General features: G+C 39.6%; 1 protein-coding gene across 1 annotated transcript; it reads left to right on the top strand.

Annotated features, from left to right (window-relative positions):
* Positions 1-2,575: 2,575 nt before the first annotated feature.
* Positions 2,576-11,874, top strand: LOC117953064 (interferon-induced protein 44-like; the record flags this gene model as incomplete). Its single annotated transcript, XM_034885779.1, has 5 exons — positions 2,576-2,791; positions 7,368-7,526; positions 9,686-9,854; positions 10,408-10,508; positions 11,710-11,874. Coding segments are annotated over 5 exons (810 nt in total), but the record flags the coding sequence as incomplete, so codon positions are not given.
* Between the last annotated feature and the right edge of the window lie 389 nt (positions 11,875-12,263).

Genomic DNA, 12,263 nt, shown 5'->3' with positions numbered 1-12,263 from the left:
GTGTCCCCGGGCTGTAATGATAAGGATGGTTGCTAGATGGCCAGAGGCTGACTCTGGTTGTGTCCCCGGGGCTGTAATGATAAGGATGGTTGCTAGATGGCCAGAGGCTGACTCTGGTTGTGTCCCCGGGGCTGTAATGATAATGGATGGTCGCTAGATGGCTGGGGGTTTGCCCAGAGTTGTTAACCGTGGTCAAAACAATCATACTTAAAATTACTGAGCGTGTCGGACGGTGTTGTAATCTTATATCACCCACCAAGAATGACATAAACATTAGCATTAGCATTAGCATTAGCATTAGCATTAGCATTAGCATTAGCATTAGCGGGTTGTCAACCAGCACCTTTACTGTAGGCACCAAAGCCCTTTTTCCTCTTTGTTCCCCTACACGCTGGAAGGTGATTGTTACCATTATTCTTGTATCTCATTCCAAAGAGTTAATGAACCACTGAACCGATTTTGGAAACATTAATTTAAGGTACAATAGAATCTTTGTTGTTGGATTGATCAACATTGAAATTATTAATGTGTTGCAAACTTGGATGTAATCAATGACAAAACAATGACACACACATGTGCACACACACACAGATGAACAGACAGACACACACATACCCACAGAGGTGCAGACAGAGAGAAAGTGACATTGCGTCTGTAGTTTGTCAATCTGTGTGGTTACACCTTTTAAAACTTCTCACAGACGCCATTTTTCTGTAATATAATGGCAAGATCACGGGAATAGTTTACAGTAGGAAGATGGAGCAGAACAACGCTGCTTGTTCAGATGTTAAAACCAACTGATTTAAAAACACCAAATAAGACTAGGCCTACTATGTAACGCAACAAAAAGAGTTTTTAAACTGTCTCAATTTAATACTGGTGTCATCAGACGGCCACGCAGACAGACAGCAGTCAAAGCTCTCTGCCCCCCCGCAGCATGATCACTGCGGGGGGGGGTCCAGTACAGGCAGCTGCACACACCGGTACGGACTGCACCCTGCAAACCGAGGTCCCGTTTGAAGGGGACGTGTTTGAGTCGAACTGAACGTGAACTGTGATTGGTTCGGTCGACTGACCTCAATTTTAGTTTTTATTAATCTAATAATTATTCTTGTAACCACAGTGAAATCATGCAAGCAAAGACAATTTATTTCTGTAGTATAAAAAAACTCTGAGCGGCTCACATTTAAGAATGGTCGGGCCCCTCCGGCATTTCCCAGAATCCATCCTGCATTTAGTTTGTCAAAGAGTAGAGAGGAGCATGCTTACCTTGGCTGCTCTGTGACATTTCCATGCTCTAGCTGTGTTAGATCTGCAGCAAAGAGCAGGAAGTCTCTTTGTATTTTACGCCCCGACCCCCCCATTTCATGGACCACATGACGTAATGGAAATCCACCAGCTTCTTCAAAATGAGCACTGGGGCTGTTTATAATTTCATCAAAGGAACGTTCAAATGTTGAGACTTGGTTTGTTATTGAGGCTCAAAGATCACAGTGGGGCTTCGACTGCTTTCGGTTTAGTTGTCCTCAATGCAACAGGTTCTAAGAAGCTGGTACATTTCTTTTAAATCATGTGAGCCAGGAAATGGGGGGGGGGGGGGGTCATATAAAGAGACTTCCTTCTCTTTGCTACAGATCAACAACAGCTGCAGGATGGGTTGGGTAAACAGTAAACCTGGTAAGAATGTTTCTCTTTTTTCAGAATTGCATTGCGGTAAATGATTTAATTTGATAAATAAAGTTACGGAACCCATTATAAATTAACTACTTAATTAATTCATTTAAAGTAATTAAATTAATTATGAACCTGAATATGAGCATAATATGAAGTCTTTAAAAAAAGTCTTTAAATTAAATATTTCTTGAATGGGACCAGAATCTAGCAATGGTAGTAGATTAAAAGTATAACTGTAACTGAATTAGCTGGCCTCTTCTCAGAAGATCCGCTCCATATCACAGGAAACAGCCTCCTGCTGCAGTGGGGTTAGGGTTAGGGTTAGGGCTCCTGTCTGTTATAACCAGAGGTGTAGTCCTGTTGTTGGGTTAGAGGACTAGAGACCGGAGAGTCTTTCCACCCCTGGTACTAACGGATGCGTCCTACATGACTTTTCTTTTCAGAAGTGAAGCCTTCTCCCAGTAAGATATTAACTTTATTTCTGAACATTACACTTTTATCATACCAATATTATCAAACATTTGCTCATTTCTTTAATAATTATCCACCTTTCTCTTCAGCTTTTGATGAACCATGGAGACATGTTGCCTGGGAGTGAGTTCATCCTTCACTATATTAAACTTCAATTCCAGGAACTTAATACATCATTAACTTAAATTAACTCTTTAAACCACTTTCTCCTTGAAAAATTGCAACTCGTCATATTCTCGTCATTTCTTGTAAAAAGAAATATCACTATTATGACATTTATATTATTATTATTACTATCATTAGGCTATTTCATTTGCCAAATAATTAAGTGTTGATGCTCTGGTGCTCACTAACACTACTGACCAACTATTTGTTTCTGTAAATGTTTTGTTTGTTTCTTGATGCATATCAATGAGTTTATGAAATGTAATATTATTTTAACAGAGACAACGAGAGGGATCTCCATTATGTGCAGGAGTATGAGCCTGAAAACGAGGACAACAAACATCTCCGGATCCTTCTGTACGGACCCGTCGGGGCTGGGAAGTCCAGCTTCATCAACTCCGTCAGCAGCATCATAAAAGGCCGACTGACTACTCCGGCTTTGGCCAGTTCAATCACCTCTGACAAAAGTTTCACCAAAAAAGTAAGACCACTTTAGATTAGTGTTGAGTCAGGGAACAGGCTGTCCTACTGAAGCATCCCGACTAGGGGGGTAATACCGACAGATATGAATCTGTCTCCAGTTGTATCATATCAGACAGAACTGCAGGTCTACACAGAGCCCTGCAAATGGAGCAGGGAATTATGTAAATATTGTAAATTATATTGTGTTTATATTGTGTTTATGTGCTCTAATATGTTCAGTTACAGTTGCAAAAAAAGTCTCAAAGTCACATGTGTACTCACATAATACTATATATCAATATTATTAGTGTTCATGTGTACTCACATAATACTATATATCTGTTACAGTTAGACAAGGATAAGACCCAAAAATGCAGAGACGAGGACGGCAGGCAGGCACGCAGGCGACGGTAAACCAGAATTTATTAAGCAAAGTCCAAGAAAATCACCCCAAAAATCCCAAAAGGTCCAAAATCAAAGAAATTCAAAAACAGTTACAGGGAAAGGCAATACAAAAGAAAGGGTAACAACACAGGGGACAACTAACTGGGAAGAGCTGGACCACGACAGGACTACGGACACGTCCACGAGACAAAAGGATCTGACAGGAGACAAAGGGGACACAGGGTTAAATACAAGGGGTAACAAGGTAACGGGGAACAGGTGAGACGTCAGGTGAATCACATTAGGGCGGGGCAGGACAATCAGACAGGCAGGAAGTAAAGCTAGACAAGACAGGAAACCAGACTACCAAAACAAAACAGGAAGAAGAACAAACAGACACTCACCAGGAAAACACGAGACAGGGAAAACCACACAAAACTGGGGAGGAACTGAGACACAAACAAGAGGAGACAAGACAGGACCAAAAACCACAGAAGGAGAAAAAGAAACCAAAGCACCCCCAAACATCACAGTGTCAATAATATTAGAGTGTTCACATGTACTCACATAATACTATATCAATATTATTAGAGTGTTCATGTAGCTCCCTCCAGTTAACAGACACGGACACAAGGCGTTCTTATTTACGGGCATTTATTGGTCCTATGATGCCTTCCTCGATGTTATCAAACATGCCATCATACCATGCCTTAGAGAACTAAATACATAGAAACATAGAAATCACATAAATTACAGAAATAATATTCTCACAGAGAACACATGAGTAAATAAGCAATACAGTTTGACTGTTAATAAACCGTCACAAAGTTATGCTTTTACACTGATATTTACACACAAGAAATTACTACACATACCTCATTGGCCGCGTTAACTCCAGGGGAGGGAACAACGGTAACACTCTTCTCTCCAAAGTGTCCCTCGAACTTACGAATGTAAAGCCATTACAAACACAACTCAACGAGCCGAAGCTAACTCGGCATGCACTGCATGCTCCATTGCTGGTGCAACGCAAATAAATGTCACAAATACTAATACTTTATATCATTATTATTAGAGTGTTCATGTGTACTCACATAATACTATATATCAATATTATTAGTGTTAACATTTTTGAGAGAGTGTTTGAGTGAGTGAGTGAGTTCATAGAAATTGTCATCAATCTTATGAATTAGAATGAACACTCAGTTTAAATTCATATTGAACCCTGTAATGATGGTCCTGGGTTTATGGGATTGATTAACTGATCAAGATAGTGGATGCTTTTCGGCTACCAGCCACAGCCACGAACAGCCCAATGCAAGCGTCCAGTGCTTTCATTATTATGAATGACGTAGCTGTGTGCATGCCTGGATTTACTTTACTACTCACTTCATCTGCGTTGTGGGGTCCCTTTTCTGGATTGGCGCAGGGCAAAACAACTTCGAAATAACTTCCATCTATTTGTGCTGCTGTGAAGACGGCTAGCTTCGCGGTGGAAGAGTTGAAATCTGACTCCAGTCGTCTTGGTTGGTCCAGGGATAGTACCATTCTGGATTAAGCATTGTTGTTTGACCTTCTCTGGGTTGGATGCAACGTTGGAACGCATTGTTTATCTGCGGTAATCATTTTATTCAGCTTTGCTTCCTGCATCACGGCACCGCGTCACTGGAGGTCACTGCGGAGGGGCGGAGCTGGTGGTGGAGTCACTCTACTCGAAAAAGAGGATCCTAAGTTTTTAATGGTTATTGATTAAAATCCTTGAAACAAAATGGAATTAAAGCTGCGGATGATTCTTACTGGGCTGTACTTGATAGCGCTGTGTGCCTCTGTTGGAATCTTCCCTCGTTCCCGTGGAAACACGTTGCTCTCATTTCCAGATTGTTTACTCCGGGGAGGAGCGAAACAAGCCATCAGTTGGCTGCGGTAATTCAACCCCAGCCTTTGCGCTTCACCTCTGGCACATTGGAAATGCAACGTCTAAGCTGTCTTATGGCTCTGCAAAACTATCTGGGGTCTAAAGGAGCAGCCCTTTTAAATTTGGCAGTCATCCACAACCACCGTCATTGTTAACTGCTTATATTGCTGCTATTAATTTCTGGGAATGTCCACCCAAATCCAGGCCCAGAGCAAAATATATCATATGACACCCCAGAAGGCTTTAAATGCAGAAAGGGCCTGTTTTTTTTGTCATTTGAATGTTTGTAGTCTGGTTGACAAAATAGATATGGTTCGTATCTGGGCGCTTTCAACCCATGCAGATGTTTTTGTTTTAAGTGAAACTTGGCTTAACAAATCTATTTCTGATAAGGATGTGTCTGTAGGTGGGTACAACTTATTCAGAACAGACAGACCTAAAAAGGGTGGAGGTGTTGCAATATATTTGAAAAAGTCATTTCTTGTGAATGTTATTGTCTCAAAGTCAATAAGCAGACAATGTGAATTGTTGGCCCTTGACTTAAAAGTTTCTAAGAGCCTTCACATCACAGTTGTTGGTTGTTATAGACCCCCCCTCAGCTGATAGTAGCACTCTTTCTTCTCTGAGGGAGTTTTTAACAAGTCTTAATTATAATAAAATTGTCTTTTTAGGAGATTTTAATTGGAACTGGCTTTTGCCAATGTCTGATCATTTTAAATCATTCTGTGATTCTTTTAATCTTTTAGCCCCACCAGACCAAACCTAAAACATCCAGTGAAATCATCCTTAATTGATCTTATGCTTACAAATGCCCCTTACAAATACTCCTGTGCGTCGTTTTTTGCAAATGATATAAGCGACCATTGTCTTTTGCATCTGTAAGGGGCAATGAAGCAGTTCTCAGTGCAAGGCTTTTTACATGATCTGTATGATTTTGATTGGGGAGAATTAGTCTTATTGATGATGTTGAAAATGCTTGGACATTTTTTTATAATGGTTTCACAGGCCTGGTAAATAAGCATGCCCCCCTAAAAAGACATAGAGTGAAAGGGCGAAATAATGTTTGGTTTAACAATGAATTGTCTGACCTTCTTCTGGAGCGAAATCAAGCCTGGGCTCAAGCTAGAAAGTCGAAGCTTGAGTCTGATTGGTTGAAATTTGGGCGGTTACGTAATCTATGTACTGTCAAAATTCGTAATGCCAAATCTGCTTATTTCCTTTCTGAAACATCCAAAAATTTAAATAACCCTCTCAAGTTCTGGAAAACAATCAAATTATTAACTGAAACAAAAACAGATACAGAAGTACCATCGTGTATTGTTGTTATTGACAAAGAAATCATTGACAAATACAATTCAATTCAATTCAATTCAATTTTATTTATAGTATCAATTCATAACAAGAGTTATCTCAAGACACTATACAGATAGACCACACTCCAGAATTTACAAGGACCCAACAGTTCTAGTAGTCTCCTCCAGAGCAAGCAACAGTGCGACACATGTAAATTGAAATACAAAATTCGCAATAGTTTGAATAATCATTTCATTACTGCTAGCTCCCTTTATGAAACACTACATAATTCAATCTCCAGCTCTCCCATTGTATGTCCTGTTGATCAGTTACTGTCAGCTCAACAATTTCATTTCAAGACAGTAACCGTACCAGAAGTAAGGAAGGCCTTGAAGGATCTAGATCCAAAAAAATCATCAGGTCCAGACAAATTGGAACCATATTTTAAAAAAAAAAATAGCTGCAGATCTGAAAGCCAATCCAGTTACATATTTAATTAACCTTTCTTTAGCCACAAATCACGTACCAGTCATCTGAAAATCTGCCAATGTTCTCCCCCTTCACAAAGGTGGTGATCCTGCAAACCTAAATAACTATAGGCCTATTTATAAATTGTCAGTATTAGATAAATTAATGGACTCACTCATTAGCTTGCAATTAAAAGACTAGAAGATCTAATTAATAACAATTAATTAACTTTAATTATTCCACATCTTTTTTTAAATTAGTGGTGCTATTCAACTTGTCAGTGAAATTCATAATGATTCCACCATTCCCACTACTTTAACTTCTTCTTACAGATTTAAGCTATAATTGCAGTTTAGCTTCAGTATTTTAGCTATTCAGCTTTCACATGCAAGAAAATGCATTTTTTAATATTCATGTTCACTTGTTGTGTTGGTTCTTTGTTCCAGGGATGTTTTACAAAATAAATAATGCAGAAACAAAAGTCTGTAGATGGCTTCATTGTGATTAACACAAGCATTATATCTTTTTGTTACAGTATGAAACTCATAAAATCATGAAAGGAAGAGGACAGTCAAAGACATATTATCCTTTCGTCTTCAATGACGTCATGGGTCTGGAGAATGGGGACGGAGACGGAGTTCGTGCTGATGACATCAAACTGGCCCTGAATGGACATGTTAAGGAAGGATACAAGGTACAATGATCTTATTACTGAAAGTTTGACATGATGAACAACATCAAACATGTTTTAAAGGTAACATAATTCCGCGTGGATCATGTTTATTATCAACACGATGATGTAATAATGTTCGTGAACAGGTCAAACAAATTGCTAAAACCTTCATTCTCCTAATTTCTTGTTAAGAGAAAAATAAGAGAAGTCAACATTAACCCTTCTTAACAAAGCAGATCTACTTTAACCACTTCACCCAAATTATTTATTAGCATTGGTTATGCCCTGTAGACACTATATAAGGCCCAAGAACTGGAGAGAAGATAGACTATAGAAGAACTTCAGCAGTACTACAACCATCATACTTACTTTCTTAGTCTTAAGCCCAGTTCAGACCAAAGATTTTCAATGAGACAAAACTTGATTAGAACGTCACAGAGGAAGGGTTGCAACTTTCTGAACCGGCCCGTCTCATCTCGACTCAAACCAGCTGATGGTGTTGCTGCAACTGAGCTGGTCGAGTCTTCGGGAGACATCTCCTGTCCAACAGCCAATAGAAACGTCAGCTGGTGGAGTCTCCAGAGGCTGGTTTCAGGACGTAAGGGACATCTCCTGTTCAACAGCCAATAGAGAAGTCAGCTGGTGGAGTCTCCAAAGGCTGGTTTTAGGACGTAAGGGACATCTCCTGTTTGAGCCAATAGATTAGTATTATCTGCATAACAATGAAAGTGCTGTCTCTGTACTATGATGAACTCTAAATCCTGACTGAAAATCCTCAAATAAGCTGTTGTTATGCAGAAAACCACCCAGCTGTTTGGCAACTGCTTTCTCAAGAAACTAAGGGAGAAATGGAAGGTTGGATATAGGTCTATAGTTGGCTAAACATCTGGATCAAGGTTCGATATAGGTCTATAGTTGGCCAAAACATCTGTATCAAGGTTGGATATAGGTCTATAGTTAGCTAAAACATCTGGCTCAAGGTTGGATACAGGTCTATAGTTGGCTAAAACATCTGGATCTAGGTTGGATATAGGTCTATAGTTGGCTAAAACATCTGGCCCAAGGTTGTATATAGGTCTATAGTTGGCTAAAACATCTGGATCAAGGTTGGATATGGGTCTATAGTTGGCTAAAACATCTGGATCAAGGTTGGGTATAGGTCTATAGTTGGCTAAAACATCTGGATCAAGGTTGGCTATAGGTCTATAGTTGGCTAAAACATCTGGATCAAGGTTTGGCTTTTTCAGAAGAGGTTTAATTACAGCAACTTTAAAGTGCTGTGGTACATAGCCTGTTAATAAAGACAGATTGGTTATATCTAGTAGAGAAGTGTTGACTAATGGTAAAACTTCTTTAAGTAGCCTAGTCGGGATGGGGTCTAAGAGGCAGGTTGATGGTTTAGATGAAGCCTAGTCAGGATGGGGTCTAAGAGGCAGGTTGATGGTTTAGTTAAAGAAATAATTAAATTAAATTGATAAAGATCAAGTGAAGCAAAGCAGTCTAAATATCTGGTTTTACAGCTATTTCTGAAGTTCCTGAGTTTAGAGATAAGTCAGTGCCAGTTAAAGACCTTCCGTTAGCCTGGCTACAGTGCTGAAAAGAAACCTGGGCTTGTTCCTATTTTCCTCTATTAATGACGAGTAGTACGCTGCTCTGGGATTACGGAGGGCCTTCCTAGACGTCTTAAGACTATCTTGCCAGACGAGAATTTTCCAATTTGGTGGAACGCCAAATCTTCTCAAGTTTCCGCATTATATGCTTTAATTTGCGATTTTCAGTGTTATACCATTGAGATAACCGTGGAGCTAAGCCCAATAAAGCCTAATTATAGACCTGATTACAAAGTGGTGCCCAAAATATAGTTTCATACAAATTTACATATTGTTAACTTTTCCTGCTTTGGCTTCCCGAGCGTGGTCTGACAGCACAGGGCAAGTCAAGAGTGTTTGGTTTCAAAAATAAAAACGGCCTCAATAACACAAAGGTCACATTTACTGTGTGAGTGTATAAACTCAATTATTGGTGGTGGAACTGGTTCCAATCCAGGGGGCAGCAACAAAAAACAGCCCCATTGGTTGGGGATGGCCTGGTTGTGAGACAGAACACGAATCTAACACTAACCCACTAAGATGATATTTTGTTTTTAAATGAACATGTCATAATGTAATTATGTTTTCTAGTTCAACCCGGTATCTCCACTGACTGCTAAGGATCCATGGTACAACCCAAATCCCTCTGCAGACGACAAAGTCCATATTCTGGTTTGTGTGTTTTCTGCCAACTCAGCAGAAATTACAGACTCAGTTCTGAAGAAGATGGCGGAAATCAGGGAGGTAGCCAGTGATATCGGTACGAATATAACAAAATGTATTCAAACTCATTTTAAGTGAATAACATTTTTTGTCCATCTATCTATGCTAAATAAGACACAATCACAAAGTGAAAAAATGTTTTTTTTGGCTGGAATCAAAACTGAAATCTCGCATCTCCTTGTAGAGCAATTACAGATATTTTATTTCATGTATATACCACTTCCAAAGCAAACAAGTTCACACCAAAGTGCTTCACATAGATGAAAACATAGCAAGCATAACAAACATATATGTATATATAGTGGAAAACAACACAATTCAAGAAGAAACAAGTTAAGAAACAAATTGACAACAAATTGAAATTGCATGAAAAGATAATAAATACACATACTTTATATACACCCACATACATAAAATGGAAAGAAAGACTATTGAAATTATTCACAAAAAAATTAAACCATTCCCAATGTTTTTTAAAGATTTAAAAACACGTTTCTTGTCTGAGCAACAGATTGTTCAGTTGTTGGTTAGATTTAATGAACAGAAACTTCCTAAAAAGCTAAATCCTAAATGTGTGTTTCTGTCTGCAGGGATTCCCCAGATGGCAATAGGCACCCAAGTTGATTTAGCCTGTCCTGAAACTGAGAAGGAGCTGAGGAATGTGTACAAGAGCAAGCACATCAAGAAAAAGGTGAGTTTCTGTTTCTCTGAGTCCGAACAGAAACCAGTCTCTCCAGGATTTTGTGATGTTGCAATCGCCAAATCTCGCTATCAACCATTCACTGTGACTTTGGCGCAACTCGCAATTTAATTTTACCAATCACTGCAACTTTTCTGCTAATTTGACCAATAACCAGAGTTTCCCGCGACTTCAACCAATCCCAACAGTCCCCCGTGCCAGACTTTGTTTCAGCATGTGACTCTGAGAGCCAATGACCAGGCGGGAGTAAAAACAGGTTTATGTCACACGTAAGTCTCCAAATTCATTTCCTTGTTTCTGATATGAAGACAAGACGCAAGTGACTCGAACATCTCACATTCACCAACAAAATATACAGCAAAAGACACTTCTGACCGTCCTGCGGTATCCAACACCAAAGTACGCTGGAACCAGTTTCACTCGGATGTCGCTGAGCGCTGCTGCTGTTTCATCCTGTCGGCTCTCTGCAGGAGGCTGAGTGGCTCAGTTCCCCCGTGACTAACACACACACACACACACACACACACACACACACACACACACACACACACACACACACACTCAAACACACACGATGGATGCAGGAAAAAAACAGAGATGAGACATACAGAATGACCTAAATTGAGGGCAGCTACCCTCGTTATGCTAGGTTAATGAGAAGTTAAAGTCCAATAAGTCCTTTATTAAACCGTCTGTGTATCCCAGCCCACGATAGGAAAATAACAAAGTAAAGACAACAAGCCACTGACACTTATGTTCAATTTTGATTTATTTAATAAATAATAATTTCTTGTCTTACATCCACCAGCCATTTTCATTTGCAGCATCCTCAGTCTTATTGGTTACTAGGAAGACTCAGCCTAGAGTCACTATATTCTCCTCAAAACATGTTTCCTTTTTCATTTTTAAAGTTCATTTTTTTCATTTTTAAACTATACAAAAAAATCACAACTTTGTTCCAACTTACTCTGTCTCCTCTAATGACATTGCAACAAACTACATTGCAATTCTTTACAAAAGCTCCCGCAACATCAGGCATTTTGGGCCGCAACAATCTCAGAAAAGTCCGCAAAATCCTGGAGGGCCTGAGAAATATAATCTCATGTGTTCTAACTCTGTAATCCAAATATTTTCAGTGTATTTAACCTTTATGAGCACAGAACCCCCATAACTCCCATGGTTTACCACTCAGGTGAAAGACTTCAGCGCTGCAGTTGGAATCCCTGAGAACTGCATCTTCCCTGTGAAGAACTACAGTGAAAAGGAAGATAAAGACGTCATCACTCTGATCCTGAGTGCTCTGAGACAAATGATCGACTTCGGAGACGACTTTATTGAGAAATATAGCTCAGCGTAAAGTCTTTTAGGGAGACATAACTTTAATCAGTGCTCTCATAAATCAATCCAAATGTTATCCTAATAAATGGACTTTATTGTGTTCATTTATCTGTGTGTAACTGTCGCATATCTGTAACTTGTCTATCCTGATTTAAATGTAGCTCAGTAAAGACTTAATTTAATCAATGCTTTCTTCTTAAATAGAATCAGCTGGTGGAGGCGTTCACCTTCCTGCTAAACCAATCAGAATCGTATACAAATTGAAAGGGCCAATCACAGAGTCACAACCCTGCTTTAAAATCAGTTTCTCCCTTTGCTATTAGCTGTTGTTTCAGGCAAACCCTCCACCCCCCCTTCCACCTCCAGTCCTCTACTCCAGCTCCACCCCCCCTTCCACCTCCAGTCCTC

Source organism: Etheostoma cragini, chromosome 11, assembly GCF_013103735.1.
Source record: "Etheostoma cragini isolate CJK2018 chromosome 11, CSU_Ecrag_1.0, whole genome shotgun sequence".
Classification (NCBI taxonomy): Eukaryota; Metazoa; Chordata; class Actinopteri; order Perciformes; family Percidae; genus Etheostoma; species Etheostoma cragini.
Note: the sequence above shows the minus strand (reverse complement) of the source record. Positions and strands in the feature narration are given on the sequence as shown.